The sequence below is a fragment of the Scardinius erythrophthalmus genome (assembly GCF_964197995.2).
Source record: "Scardinius erythrophthalmus genome assembly, chromosome: 17".
NCBI lineage: Eukaryota > Metazoa > Chordata > Actinopteri > Cypriniformes > Leuciscidae > Scardinius > Scardinius erythrophthalmus.
The window spans coordinates 7,189,172-7,205,145 of NC_138237.1; the positions used below are offsets into that span (position 1 = coordinate 7,189,172).

Sequence of the window (15,974 nt, forward strand, 5' to 3'; positions counted from 1 at the left end):
AAAAACATCATTTTGACATAAAAAGTATCATAATTTCAACTTGTTATGATTATAACCAAGTCATTATGACAAAATTATGACAAAAAACAATCATGACAGTCATAATTATGATGTAACTTAATAAAATTAAGATATAAATTAGGATATTAAAGTTATAATTATTTATATAGCTTGAAACTGTTTTTAATTTTTAAAAGGTTTATATTAATGCTATATTATTGTAGTATACATTTCATATATCAGTAGCCGATTTCACCAATAACTGATTAAAAGATAAGTTGAATTATTCATTTTTATCTCAACTGTCTTTGTAGACACTACGAACTGAAGCGTAACGAAGACATCGTCTCGTTCTTCAACGACTTCAGCGATCACCTGGCGGAGGAGGCGTTGTGGGAACTCTCGCTCAAGATCAAACCACGAAACATCTCGCGGCGCAGGACAGAGCGCGAGGAGAAGACCTAGAGCCTCAGAGACAATATACGGTGAGACCTGAACCTCCTGCCGAACCTTGGGAACCCACGCTACAGTTCTGGGCTGAACCGAGACACGCAAGCTCCAGTTTGCACCGATAAACATTGGCGGACATTGGCAGTATTTTCCCCCGATTGTTGACTTTAAAACTCACAAGGGGAATCCTAATTCAGTATCAACATACAAATATACAGATACGCACGCTCAAGAGGACCCGAACGCTGTGATATAAAGCAACTTTTTTATGTTTATGTGTGGGTGTACAGAAAGACACACTCTAAGAGGGCTTGGTTCATTTGATATTAATACACTGTGCCTGATGGAGTGAGTTCATGTTTGTTTGTCCCGTTCGGACGTAACGTTTGGCCTTCCAAAGGTCAGTCACCTGATGATTCGCCCACATGATTGGGAAACGGGCAGACGTGTGCAATCTTATAACCGTATATAAGGAATATTCACTGATCTGTTCAAATTAATGTTTTGACAGACATGGCGAGTAATGTATAAGTGGAATATATTAATTTGAAAATTAAAGAACGAACTGGACGTTTGGACTCATTTTTCACGTCATCTTGCTATATTGTTTTGTGTGTGACCATGTGCAAGTTTATTATAACCGTTTACGCTGACAGGCCATCGAATCCCACAAGAACGTGTGCGTTTTCACCTTAAAACAAAAAAGCTTTTTATATGTACAATTTGCATTGACATTATTTTCATGACAGTTTCTTTTCATGTACATTTCTTCCTCTTACCAATTTTCAATAGCTTGCACAATGCGAAATGCCCCCCCAAAACATAAAAAAATGTAAAGTGCATTTATAAGGTACAAACAAAATGGTAGTATTTGTACTTATGGTAATTTAATTTTAAAGGGGAAAATAGGTCACATTCATCAAACACACGCAGAACAAATTTAAAAAATGCAAGTTGTTCGTAAAGCCTTTTATGCAATTTTTTTCAGAGGTTTATGCAAGTTTATTCATTACATAAGTAGTTGCTTTCAGTTCAATACATAAGAAATGTTTTATAAACACATAAGAACAAAAAAATCATTTGTTCTGCTCATGCTTCATGAGTGAAGCTTATGGGAAAAGGCTTGATATTCATGAAAATAGTGTCAAAATGCAAAAAACTACCCTAATGGTCCCAAAAATAGGCTTTTTTTTTTCTTTTTTCAAAGTTAATTTATCATTTTTTTTGTCTTTTGATTGTCGTCAAAGAGTGACCCGAACATGACTATGATGTCACAGAGAGGGGCGGGGCTCAGTTTGACGCTGTCGTGCATGTGGATGATTTTGATTCTTTTGGGATGTGTATTATATTATGTTCTGTATAAATGTACATGTACAGTTGTGATGTATAATCTCCTATCATGTAGAGGGCAGTTACGAGGAAATATATTTTCAAACCAAATGAGTCGTGCACTAAAATAACTAACATTATGAGGCAAAAAACACAAGGACTGAATATGCTGTGATCTCTGGGCATCAGAGAGTGTGTGAATGCGCACGTGTGTGAGTGTGAGTGCGCGTGTGTGTGAGTGTGTGCGCGCGCATGTGTTTTTTTTTTTTTACAGAACGTTATTTGCTTACGGGAGAAAGGAAGCTAAAAAGGCTTTCTTCAGTGTGTATTGTGTGGCGTCTTGAGATGTTGACGTTTACTGACTCCTGGGAATTTTTTTTCCTGTTACACCTTTAATATCCTGTATATTATTCAACCACCAATAAAACTGCTCTCTTTGTATGTGTTTGTATTTTTCCAACACTACATTTAGCACGCGTTTACAACTACAAAAATTGCCTCACCATTCCCATGTTTAATGGTTATACCATGATATTTTGTTAAATAGACCACTGTTCAGAAGAGGTCAGTAAGATTTTTTTATTTTATTTTATTTTATTAATACTGTTATTCAGCAAAGATGCATTAAATTGTTCAAAAGTGACAGGAAAGACATGTCTAATATTACAAAACATTTCTATTTCAAATAAATGCTGTTCTTTTGAATAAAGAACCCTGGAAAAATCTGCATATTAGATGTGACTCTGAAGACTGGAGTAATGATGCTAAAAATTCAGCTTTTATTTTACAATATATTCAAATATAAAGAAAAAAATATTGTTGTAATATTTGACAATATTACAGTATTTTTGATCAAATAAATACAGCCTTGGTGAGCAGAAGAGACTTCTTTCAAATATTTTTAAAGGGGTGGTTGATTATGATTTCATAATAATAAATAAATAATTTTATATAAAATCAATAAATAATTGACCAAAAATACAAGCATTTAGTATTTGACTAACCAATTATTTATTTAAAATACACTTAATATATTTGTGAAATTTCTATCAAAATATTTGAGAATGGAGAATTAAACTGATCTGTTTCAAGAACCACAAATATTTCTTAAAGGGTTGATTATGATTTCTAACTTTAGTTAGTGTGTAATGTTGCTGTTTGAACATAAACAACATCTGCAAAGTTACAACACTCAAAGTTCAAAGCAAAGGGAGATATTTGCTTTTAAAGAAATTGTTTTTTAAGGACTACAACAAACGGCTGGTAGAGACTACACGACATTCCTCCCGGGTTAGTGACATCACCAACCCTAAAATTTAAATAAACCCCGCCCCCTGAACACGATTTATAGATTATCAAGACAGAATATGCTAATCAATGACTTGAAGATAACTACACACAAGCTACATAAATTCATCAACTAACAATTCAGAAATGTCTGTGTAAGGTAAAAGGCCACAAGCTGTTGAAGCTCCGCCCCCTGTGCCGGGAGCAGCAGCTCATTTGCATTTAAAGGAACAGACACAAAACGGTGCGTTTTTGCTCACCCTCAAAAAGTGACAATTTTAATGTTATATAGAAATATCTGTGGGGTATTTTGAGCTAAAACTTCACATACACACTCTGGGGACATCAGAGACTACATCTTGTGAAAATCGCATTATACCACCCCTTTAAAAGAATCTTACTGACCCCCAACTTTTGAATGCTAGTGTATCATGAAGTAAATAGTAAGTAAATCACGTCACTACCATGGTAATACGTTGAAATATCTTGCATGTAAATTAACATTAAAATCCATTCAGTACCATGACACATTACCTTCATTTGCATAGCGCTTTTCATAGTATTATTAAAAAAGCGCTATACAAATAAACATGAAAAAGTGAGGTTTTTTTTTTTGTCATTATTTCTTACACTGTTTTATCAGACACAATTAAATGTACAAACAATGAGATGTGAAGTCACAAGCATGTTCTCTTTAATACTTGAAAAAAGGTTTGTACAAGAAATGCAAAACTATTTTTAAAATATTCACATTTCGGAATAAATTTCAGACAGAGTAACATAAATTACACAGTGAAACATTCAAAATAAAGAGACACATCAGTGATAGTGAGATTAATATTTTAAATACTAAACAATCACTATAATTCACTAGTATTTTACTAGTATATTCAGAAGTATTTTACTTCATCCATTTTGTCTTATCCTGACCAAACAGGAGTTTATGATCTAGATAAGGCAAGAATATCAAACACTGAAACTGTTTAAAATGCCGTTATACTCTAGATAATAATAATGAAACAAGTTGACTTTTTTATTCTGCAGGTGTGACTGAAAATCTCATGTTTTATAGTGAAATTACATCCCAATGAGACGATTCAGGCAGTGAAAACATCAGTGTTTGCTGACGTACCGTTGTCTTTACCCTGCTACGGGTAGTTTATCACACATATCGTTTCAGTACAGATTACTGTGATTAGTATGTAAATTATGACAGATAATGTAGAACATTAACTCTTTTTACATATACAGAACAGTTCCTCTTTCAGGTCAAAGGTCACGCTGAGGGTCAGGTGACTCAGATAAGCAGCAGAAGGCATTCGTAAACCTGACAGAGATCGTGTGTTGGAAGCATGCTGAAAACTCAAGCCTTCAGGTTTTCTGATCGTTTGTGTGTTAGTGTGGTCGTGTGCTGGGCTCCAGTAGGGGGCGTTTTACGGGAAGATTCCCGCCTCCGCTGGATATGTCACTGTGTTCGGCCACGCCCCTCTTTAGACTCCGCCCATGGGCGTGTCCATTGACAGAACCCCTCTGCCATTTGCAGATGTCACCGTTTAGTATGTCCTGAATATGCTGAACAATCAGGTTTATTGCCACTGAAGATTTAAAAGAGAAGCAACAGGTTTGAAAAGCGAGGCTTAGTTTCATATAGGCAGGAATATTATGGCTCATATTTACCCATGTTATCAACTCCACGAGGTATTATGACATCTGCATATTTCTTGGTCTGAGTTGGAGAGAGATTTCAGATGTCATGAATGCTTTAAATAACTACCAAATGTATTTTCAGCTTTAGTTGTGTGTGTGTGAGGGTGTGTGTGAGGGTGTGTTCTCACCGGAAGGCAGAACTCTTCAAAGGCCGGTTTAACAAACGTGGTGTACTGTGAGAGAATCTGTTCCAGATCTCGACCTCTCCTCATGTCACGCAGAACTAAACACACAATATTATACAGACACTGTTATAACAGGCAACATACATCTATGCTAATTATTCCAATATTTCATATTTAGGTTACACTTTATTTTACGATGGCATTTTTACAGTGTAAATATACAATTAAGTACAGAGTAATATTAATTAACTACAGTACCAGTCAAAAGTTTGGAAACACTACTATTTTTAATGTTTTTGAAAGAAGTCTCTTATGCTCATCAAGCCTGCAGTTAAAAAAAAAAAAAAAAATATTATGAAATATTATTACAATTTAAAATAATTATAATAATAATAATATATAAATATAATAATAATCTTTTTTAATATACCTTAAAATGTAATTTATTTTTGTGATGCAAAGCTGAATTTTCATCAGCAAGTACTCCAGTCTTTGGTGTCTTATGATCCTTCAGAAATCATTCTAATATGATGATTTGATACTCAGTTATTATCAATGTTGGAAACAGTTGTGCTGTTTAATATATTTTTTTGGATTCATTGATGAGTAAAACGTTAACAGCATTTATTCATAAAAACAGCATTTATTCAAAATAAAAACATTTCTAACAATATAAATCGTTACCATCACCTTTTATCAATTTAACGCATCCTTGTTGAATTAAAGTACTAATTTCTTTAAAAAAAAATAGTTATTGTTCCCAAACTTTTGAACGGTAGTGTAACAAAAGATTTCTATTCTAAATAAATACAGTTCTTTTTAACTTTTTATTCATCAAATAATCCTGAAAAAAGTATCTCAGGTTATAAAAAAAATATTAAGCAGCACAACTGTTTCCAACATTGATCATAAATCAGCATATTAGAATGATTTCTGAAGGATCATAAGACACCAAAGACTGGAGTACTTGCTGATGAAAATTCAGCTTTGCATCACAAAAATAAATTACATTTTAAAGTATATTAAAAAAGAGAACCATTATTTTAAATTGTAATAATATTTCATATTACTGTTTTTTTTTTTTTTTTTTTTTTTTTTACTGCAGGCTTGATGAGCATAAGAGACTTCTTTCAAAAACATTAAAAATAGTAACGTTTCCAAACTTTTGACTGGTACTGTATATGTACTTACTATAAGGTTAGGGTTAGTTGCATGTAATTATGCATAATTTATGGTTATTACTATAGAAACGACATGTAACGTGTAACACAGACACTGTAGAATAAAGTGTTACCAAAATGTACATAAATTCAAATTAAACATGTAAAGTAAGCTAAAAACAGTTTCTGAAAATTAAAGTATATATAGTGTATATACAAGTATATAAAACAAATATGGACTATAATTTAAAAGTTTGGGGTCAGTAAGATTTTTTTATTTATTATTAAACTAAACAGTAAGGACACAATAAATTGTGTAACACAAAAGTAACAGTAAAGACATTTATAATTCTACAAAATAGTTCTACTTCAATGCTGGTAAGCAACAACAAAAAAAACCATTACATAATCCAACAAACCCCAAATTTCTGAACAATAGTGTACATAATAATTTTCTTAGTCATCCATTTAAAGTTCCTCTAGTCTAGTCCATTTTAAAGTCTAAGATCTTATTTTAAAGTTTATTTTTTTTTAACTCTTGAAGTGCACTATTTCTTAACTTTAATTAATAAGAACAAAACTGTCAAATACAACTTTGCAATGTGTCTATGAAATAAAACCAAAACTGGAAATAGCAAAGCCTGAACTTAATGATAACAACACTGTAATTTTAGGTATGTCTGAAAGTTACATTCAAATACTTTTTTTTGTTAGTAAATATTACATTTAGTGCTGTCAAACTGATAAATCGCATCTAACATAATATTGTGTGTTGTAAAGTATGTATGATATATATATATACACACATACACATACATACATACATATATATATATATATATATATATATATATATATATATATATATTTATACACACGTATATATATATAAATATATACACAAACGTTAACAAAAAACTGATTAATCATGATTAATTGATTTGACAGCACTTATTACCTTATATAAACTTCTAAATAATAATATAAAGACATTGTCTCTACACTTGGTGTGCTTATGTGTGCATTACCTCGGCGAGACAGGCGTACATCTGAGTCCGTGTCCACAAACAGTTTCATGTGGAACATGTCTCTGACTTCCTGTGTGTAAAACACCAGAATCCCCTCGAACAGCACCACATCAGCGGGATACACACATATCTTCTCTGGCAGCCTACACACAGTCATTAAACACTCCGTTATCAGACAGACAATCACAAACTGTCATGAGACTGTCTCAGCATGTGTCATTGGTTGACGTGTCATTATGAGTAAAAAGAGTGTGTGTGTGTGTGGCCTGGTAAACCCAACATTATGGGGACAAAATGTCCTCACAAAGATGGCAAAATCTTAAATCGTTATCCTTGAGGAGACATTTTGGTCCCTATGAGGAAAACAGCTTTAAAATCAGACTAAGTTATGTTTTTTAAAAATGCAAAAAGTTTTGTGTGATGGGTAGGGTTAGTGTAAGAGGAGAGAATATGAGTTTGTACAGTATGAAAACCATTAAGTCTATGGAGAGTCCCCATTAAACATGAAAACACAACGTGTGTGTGTGTGTGTGTGTGTGTGTGTGTGTGTGTATGTGTGTGTTATTGCCTGGAATGGGTGACGAAGTCATATGTTGGAACCTCTACCACCTTCCCTTCTACTATATCCTTCAACGTCTGACACATGAACTCTGTATCAAATGCCTCTGAGAGAGAGAGAGAGAGAAAACATCATAGTGCATTGAAAACCGACCCACATGTCGCTCCAACCTTGTTTTGCTGACCGACATAAAAAATGGACATAAAAGGACAATCTCAAACAACATGAGGGTGAGTAAATGAAGACAACATTTTCATTCATGGCTGAATTATTTCTCATCCTTTTTTACCTGGATGGTCAAAGTTGTACTGGCCTTTCAAAGCTTTGGCCTTCTGTTCTGGAGTGAGAACCCGGTAGAAACTGTCCTGGCTGACGATAGTGACCTTCCTCTGGTGGTGATCCACCTTGTTCTGACCCAAAAGCTCCATGATTTTGGCACACACCGTGGACTAGAAAGAGAAAGACAGCAGTTAATGACCTGGACTGACAAGTCTATTGCACATGTGTAACTGCATCAGCGTGGATATCATTACAGACACAAGACACCAGATTTTAAGATATGGGCCTTTTGTCATTGCTGACATTTCATTGCCTATAATTACTTGCTGCATGTTTATTTCTTGTGCATTTTACATAGTATGTTTTAAATTGCATGCATTCCACCTAAATGCAATTTATATGTAAAGCAAAAAAAAGAAAAAGAGAAACATGTTGACTGTGACTAACCTACGGGACAACATGTAAGTTCTAGGTTTGCATGAATTAAAACGCCAAAGCCAGCAGTGTGCATCAGTTTCCATCATGCATGCAGTGTCTCGTACCTTTCCACTGGCTGTTCCTCCGCTCACCCCGATCAGGAAAGGACGGTGGCGCGGCCGCTCGCTCTCACACAACAGTCCGGCTGGATTCATGCTGGTACAGTAAGACAAACTTCAAGTAAACCGTTCTGGATATGACCGGTCATTAGCTGGAGGCTTCCCGGGGGGTGTGTGCTCAATTACCGCCTGGTTTCACTCTCAGCAAAGGCCGATTAAAGCACTCCAATATTACTGTACTGGTTAGCAACTGTTAAAGTGAACATGACATTTCTCTTCCACCACGAGGCGCTCAGCGACTCAGAGAGACATGTCCGCATTGAGGCTCATTCAAATCTCATGATGTTTTTTTGTCTTACTGGAGACATTTGGAGTTTAGAAAGTATCATCTTGTGAATGCCTGAGATTGATTCCTGACATAAAAGTGGAAACGACACAATCAGTCTATGTAATAATGTTGTTTAAAGCAGCCTTGATTAGTCACCGCAAACTGTGATTGGTCCGTTCTAGTCCAGCGCTGAGAAAAGTAACACGTGTCATGTGACCACTCTACCTTTGCACCGCTTGAGCGCAATCTGGACAATAATCTACTGAGTTGTGTAAGGATATTGAGACATTTTAATAGATGATGAAGTGAAAGACTGATCAGAATAAAAAGTAGAACAATTATTTTATCCTGACCAATAAGAGCAGACCGCTAAGCCCCGACCATTGTCGCATCCCTGCTTCACTGTTGAATGCCATTCTACCTCCTCTTTCTGTTTATATGGTTTCGCCCCTGGACGTTGCTGCGTCATGCTGCGCGCGCAAACCCCATAAAACTTGTAAACAAAGTCAACACTTCTTGCAAATTGTGTTAAAACAAGTTCTTCTGATGTATTAGCTAGAAATTAGTTTATGGGGACTCCTTAAAAAAATACTCTTTTTATATTTATTTTATAATTATTTTATTACTATTCCTTGCGAATTTTACATTAACTAAATGTACGTTTTCACAGAAAATATATATATATATTTTACATTTTAAAGGTTTCACCCAAAAATTACAATTTTGTCATCCTTTACTCACCCTCATGTTGTTCCAAACCTGCATGAGTTTCTTTCTTTTGCTGAACACAAAAGAAGATATTTTAAAGAATGTTGGTAACCGAATGTTGGACCCCATTGACTTTCATAGTAGGAAAAAAACAACAAACAAAAATACTAGGGAAGTTAATGGATGCCGTCCACTGTCTGCTTACCAACATTCTTTAAAATATCTTCTTTTGTGTTTAACAGAAGAAAGAAACTCATACGGGCTTGCAACTACATGAGGGTGATGATGACCAAATTTCATTTTTGGGTGAACTATCTCTTTAAGAAAGTCTCTTCAATGATGTAATACTTATAATCAGTGTTGGGTGTAATGAATTACTTGGTATTGTAATTTAATTACAGTCACTTCTGATGTAATTGCATTAAATACTGTAGACTATAGAACAATAGTGTATTTGGAATCAAAATGTAATGTTAAAATGTATGTTTTCAATGTAACCTTCTCCCTTTACACACTTTGGTCAGTTCAAGAATAATTTATGCAATTGAATATTGTTTATTTGAAAGAACTAAAGTGCCGTATCATGTCTTTCCTTGTATTGTTCAACTGTTCAAGGTTGATATGGGATTTTAGAAAGTATAGAGAAGTAGAGCAATCGAATCACACTGTCTAATTACACTGTAATTAGTAGCTAGTAACTTAACTAACACTGCTTATAATATGCTTTAGTTTATTTCAGAATTTACAACCCTTAGTTTTGTCTGTAGCTTGTTTATTGTTGCAAAATAAACAAAAGCCTTGCAAAACCAGTATTGCTTTAGCTGTATTCGTGTTTACCAGTCAAAGGTCGCTGATACAGTGAAGATATGGAAGGATGTTGCAGTGACCACAAGGTGGAGCCGAACACTTCAAAAAACTCCAAAGATGAGATGATTGTTTTTCAGTGCTTTAATAAGAAGAATATAAAAACTATAACGACGATATGATACAATGAATGAACAGCTCTTGGTAATTGCTAGACCTGAACTGGTAGTTTTAGACAGTCAATATAAATGTCAATCATGTTTTGTCCGAGCCGTCGCTCAGATGTGGTGGTTTCTGTTCATCTGGATTATTTCTTGACGCCTCCTTTATTGATTCCTCTGCAACGATTTCCAGCGCCTCGTTCCCTTGAACTCTTCGGACTGATTCTCCTTTAGCAGCCAGGATCTCCTCGATGTTTCTATGGCAAATACAGAACATGCAACATTTAACTTCACAATAAAGTTTTTGGCATAATGCTTTAGAGCAGGGGTTTTCTAGAGGAAAAGTTTAGAGAAAAACAGTGTAAAAATATACACTACCCTTCAAAAGTTTGGGGTCAGTAAGAATTTTAATGTTTTTAAAAGAAGTCTCTTCTGCTCACCGAGGCTGCATTTATTTGATAAAAAACAATAAAAAAAAACAGTATTATTGTGAAATATTATGACAATTTAAAACAGCTGTTTTCTATGTGAATATACAGTGAAATGTAATTTATTCCTGTGATCAAAGATCATTACGCCAGTCTTCAGTGTCACATGATCCTTCAGAAATCATGCTAATATGATGATTTGCTGATCAAGAAGAAACATTCATTATTATTATCAATGTTGAAAACAGTTGTGTACATTTTTTTTTCAAAATTCTTTGATGAATAGAAAGTTCAAAAGAACAGCATTTATTTAAAATAGAATATTTTCTAACATTATAAATGCCTTTACTGTAACTTTTGATCAGTTTAACTCATCCTTGATGAATAAAAGTATTGATTTATTTTATTTATTTCCCCCAAAAATAAAAATAAAATTCTTACTGACCCCAAACTTTTGAACAGTAGTGTTTAATGTTACAAAAGCTTTAGATTTCAGATAAATGCTGTTCTTTTGAACTTTCTATTCATCTATTCATTAATAATAATGAATGTTTCTTGAGCAGCAAATCAGCATATTAGAATGATTCTGAAGGATCATGTGACACTGAAGACTGGAGTAATGATGCTGAACATTCAGCTTTGATCACAGGAATAAATTACACTTTTAATATATATTCACATAGAAAACAGCTGTTTTAAATTGGAATAATATTTCACAATATTACTGTTTTTGTTTGTATTTTTGATCAAATGATCCTTCAGCCTTGGTGAGCAGAAGAGACTTCTTTTAAAAACATTAAAAATCTTACTAACCCCAAACTTTTGAATGGTAGTGTAGGGCTGGGCGATTTAAATCGCGATATTGTTATGCGCATCTCATCAGTAAAGCCGGTTCCTTGATTAGTAGTAAATCACCATCACCTGCTTTCAGATGGAGCGGCATTTACTACAAAGAGCCGTAGTTAACTGACAAGCTGAGCCAAATCACATGAATATCGCGGACGTATCGCCAGCGATATTTAATGCGATATGGCTCAGCTTGTCAGTTAACTACGGCTCTTTGTACACAGCAAAACCTCCAGTAAATTAGCGGTGTTAAATTAACACTCCTGGGAGTGTATGAGTCCACACTCAAGAGTGTTTAAGTTAATGAGATAACTAAGTGATTAATTTAGTGATGATTGAACATTATTGAAGACACCTGATGTTAACAAGTAGAATCGCTGAAGGAGAAAATCGCAAATTGTAAGTTACCATTATTGTGATGGGTGTTTGCTTTAGTTGGGCTCTGACCCTTTTATATACTTTAGATTTTGTTTGACGGTTGTATCTGAGTTAAAATTGCCCGTTGAACAAAGAATAAAAAGTGATCTGATGGTGTTAGTTATATTGTTACAATCATTATTTGAACTTGATCACTGAACTCATTAAAATCCTCCTTTCTGACTTCGATTTATGTTGTTGGTTACTGCATAACTGTGAATCTGAATAAATGGCCAGAATTTTTGTTACAATATAAAGGATTTCTTAAAAGTTGTTTAAAAAAAAAAAAAAAAATCATTCTTTTAGGCACACACAGATGTCAAGATTCAGTCTATGCATCTCAACAATGGTGAGGAGCAGAATATTCAATGAGGAAAAGTAAATTACATAGACAATTCAGATCATAATGTATTCATACCGCAATGCATGATGGGAGCCATTAATGAGTTGTGATTGGTGGCAGCCACTGCAACATGCTTTATTATTGTCACCATTGTTGAGATTCACAGGCTGATTATTGATGTCTGTGTTTTAAATGAATATGTCTGAATGTCTTTTTGATCAGAACAATGTTTATTAAATATTTTGAATTATAAGTAAAGTACTAATAATTATAGGCTGAAGAATCACTAAACTGCAGCTAACAAGTTAAACCAAACTATCTTAATATGCTTTATTTTTTAGATCACACAGCATGATTATGTCAAAACATAACCAACACTATATGATAACATTTTACTTTGTTCAGTTAATTGTTATAAAACATTAACAGCAGACGAACAACAGTAAATATTAAAATAAACATATAATGGTCTAGAGCCCAACTAAAGCAAACACCCATCACCTTAATGGTAACTTACAATTTGTGATTTTCTTCTTCAGTGATTCTGCTTGTTAACATCAGGTGTCTTCAATAATGCTCAATCATCACTAAATTAATCACTTATCTCCTCAGCCCTAAATGCCGCTTCATCTGAAAGCAGGTGATGGTGATTTACTACTAATCAAGGAACCGGCTTTACTGACGAGATGCGCATAACAATATCGCGATTTAAATCGCCCAGCCCTATGGTAGTGTATATATTTAAATAAATCTAGCAGTCGAGTTACAGTACTATAGTGAGTAGAAAAAAAAAATGTAATAGAAAATAATTTAAAAATTGTCACAGCATAAACTGGGTCTTTAGAAATGGAAAAATATACAACTGCTTTTTATTTTGTAGGATGGATCCTCACACGAGGATGATCATATTTAAGGGTTAGTGGCATCAAGGCCTGGTTTCACAGACATGGTTTAGATTAAGCCAGGATTAGACCTTAGTTCAATTAATTAACTTTTATAAACATGCCTTAAAAAACACAACAGTACTGGTGTGTTTCTTGAGACAAAACAATGGCACTGACATATTTTAAGATCTATCAGTGCAAGTTGCGTTCAGTTAATACAGTTCAAACATGCATTTTAGTCTCAGACTAGGCTTAAGCCTTGTCTGTGAAACCGGGGGCAAAGTCCTACTTTAAAGAACACAGTCAAGGAACAGCTTTGCCTTCAGTCTTATTTTCTTTATTTCAGTTTTTAACATTTCTACTTTTGCGTGGATCAATCGTCCATGCAAATGAACAAACACACACACCTTTTCCCCTCCAGGTCAGAGAACCAGTTCAGATTATCAGCGATGACGTGATGGTTGTTGCATCCAGGACACGTTACTATGACGACGCCCTTGTGATAGGCTATCTTGGATATTTTCTTCATGGAGCGGGTGGAGCACACCTAAAGAGACAAAACAGGAAAGTACATGACTGAGCTGAGCAATACTACCTAATTATTCGAGTCCAAAAGTTCCCCAGTCACGCACGAGTACAGAAGAAGTATATGCTCGTACTTTGCAGGTGTACACCAGTTGATAGTGCGTTGACTTCACTTGCCCAATGACTTCAGTCCTGCACTCCGAGGTTGTGAAGCTCCTGTAGAAACTCAACCTGCCTCCATTCTGAGACCCTAGTAAAGAATTAGTGAAGTGTAAGGAGGATTTTGGGGCTCTTTTCTGTGCCTCCTCATGTTTGCCTCTCGCAGGACAGAATGTTTTGGGCACAGACAGACTTCCCGCACCACGTGATCTGGTTATTCTCGGTCTGAATAAAAATAAAAATAATCTAGAGCTCATTATCGAAACGTTACCAGACTATCTGTTCTTCTTAAACACAGGCGATATCTCTAATGACGCTGAAATGTCATATCTGCTCAAACCGAGTTGAATCACTCGTCGCTTGCTGATGACGATAGAGACGCAACGTCTACACGAAGCCCCGCCCATCATGTTTATTTACCAGTGACATGTGGATTGCATCGAATAGTAAGTGTCATTTACTTACTTATCCAGAATTTTAAGGACATTTTTAATTGTATATATCTGTCAAGGAGTATAGAATGATAATCAATGCCATTCCCTCAGAACTTATGAAATTGCTTGGAAATAATTGGAAACTGAAAGGTATAAATTCAAAAGGCAGAAAATGTAAAAATAATTATCTCAAATGATCAATTATCCCAAATTTCCGCTGTTCCTTTAGGCATTGGATTTTGGAGAAGTTGTCAATTGAAAAGAGACCCTTAAAATCTCCAGACACTTTATCACCAATATGTTTTGTGTATGTGTTAAAAATAGTACTAACACTTAATTACAACTCGAATAAATGTATGTTTTATTTTTATGATAATATTGGTGACTTCAAAATATGGTATATTGTGAATTTACTCATTACATATCGACTAATTTAAATTGGGTGGGAAAAAAACTAATTGTACTTATTTTAAAAGAGGTCACTGCTTGTATACATTAAAAGAAACAAGAAATAACGAAGCAAAAAAAAAACTGTAAATGACTTTAAAGCCTTCTATAAATCTATTCTTTTAATGATTTTTAACTCTTATTTATAGACATGTAAATGACTGCTTTCTCTTCTCTTATTTTATTTGTATTATATTTATCATAATATTCGATTTGATGCAGTTTATATGTTATTGCCCTTGTATGTTTATTGTTCAAAAGATTGCAATAAAAAATACATGTGGATTACATCAGTTTGAGATTAAAGGTTTTCGATAAATAGGCTACATTATACATTGCTGGGAGAAGCTTGAATATGCCAAACTTTGCTCACAGTGGTGAAAGTGTGTTTTAATGACTGATAGTCTGCTCACATCATGAGGAGTCTTTAAAGTAAAATGTGTTATAGTCCTGCTGCTGTAAATAAATCTGATGATAAACAAATCTGATGATAACGATGGTGAAATAATCTTGTACAAACATATTTTAAGTGAATATACCAATGTAATTCTGATTATCATGTTATTATCATTTTATTGCAAGCATATTTGATTCATCCAGTGGTAAACATTCCGCGGGTAAATGTTGTAACATCTGCTTCCATTTTGCCAGAGCCATAGAGAGAAAGAGTTGCGACACTCCCATAGACCTCCGTTGTAAACAATGGCGGGGCTTTTAACCGCCCACTTCCGGGATTTGAAGAGCGGAATAGTTCTAAACACTGTCATTTTGGCGTTGGACCCCATTCACTTACATTGCTGCGCGTCGAGTTGTTCCAGAGTTAAGTTGTTGAAATATCGACCTCTTTTGAATTGTCAACTGTCTATTTTGTATCAGAGGCCCTTTGCGATGCTTATACTGGTCTTCATTTGTACATGCACAGCGTAATTATTTATATTTTATGTTAGTTGTTTCAACCAATTTTCAAGCACTGCCTGCTAACTTAGCTAACGTCAGTTAAGAGTTCGGTAATGAATCGCTGCCACCTTTA

General features: G+C 34.4%; 3 protein-coding genes across 17 annotated transcripts in view; 1 reads left to right on the forward strand and 2 right to left on the reverse strand.

Moving 5' to 3' along the window:
* rapgef1b (Rap guanine nucleotide exchange factor (GEF) 1b) overlaps positions 1-2,219 on the forward strand; it is a 44,641-nt gene extending 42,422 nt beyond the window's left edge. For 14 of the 15 annotated variants that reach the window (XM_081391113.1, XM_081391110.1, XM_081391108.1 and 11 more), the window contains one exon: positions 315-2,218. In XM_081391113.1, coding sequence (XP_081247239.1) covers positions 315-465 — 151 coding nt within the window. In that variant the 3' untranslated portion in view covers positions 466-2,218. Of the gene's footprint in view, positions 1-314 lie in introns of all 15 variants that reach the window. The other variant, XM_081391111.1, reaches the window with a different exon arrangement.
* A 1,101-nt stretch (positions 2,220-3,320) lies between these two features.
* uck1 (uridine-cytidine kinase 1) lies at positions 3,321-9,216 on the reverse strand. Its single transcript, XM_081390129.1, has 7 exons — positions 8,467-9,216; positions 7,935-8,094; positions 7,655-7,751; positions 7,087-7,229; positions 4,902-4,996; positions 4,744-4,792; positions 3,321-4,661 (listed from the first exon to the last, which is right to left on the reverse strand). The coding sequence occupies exons 1-7, from the start codon at positions 8,554-8,556 to the stop codon at positions 4,462-4,464; spliced, it is 834 nt and encodes a 277-aa protein (XP_081246255.1). The 5' UTR covers positions 8,557-9,216; the 3' UTR covers positions 3,321-4,461.
* An 821-nt stretch (positions 9,217-10,037) lies between these two features.
* Positions 10,038-14,504, reverse strand: dnlz (DNL-type zinc finger). Its single transcript, XM_081390130.1, has 3 exons — positions 14,039-14,504; positions 13,787-13,926; positions 10,038-10,718 (listed from the first exon to the last, which is right to left on the reverse strand). The coding sequence occupies exons 1-3, from the start codon at positions 14,318-14,320 to the stop codon at positions 10,556-10,558; spliced, it is 585 nt and encodes a 194-aa protein (XP_081246256.1). The 5' UTR covers positions 14,321-14,504; the 3' UTR covers positions 10,038-10,555.
* Between the last annotated feature and the right edge of the window lie 1,470 nt (positions 14,505-15,974).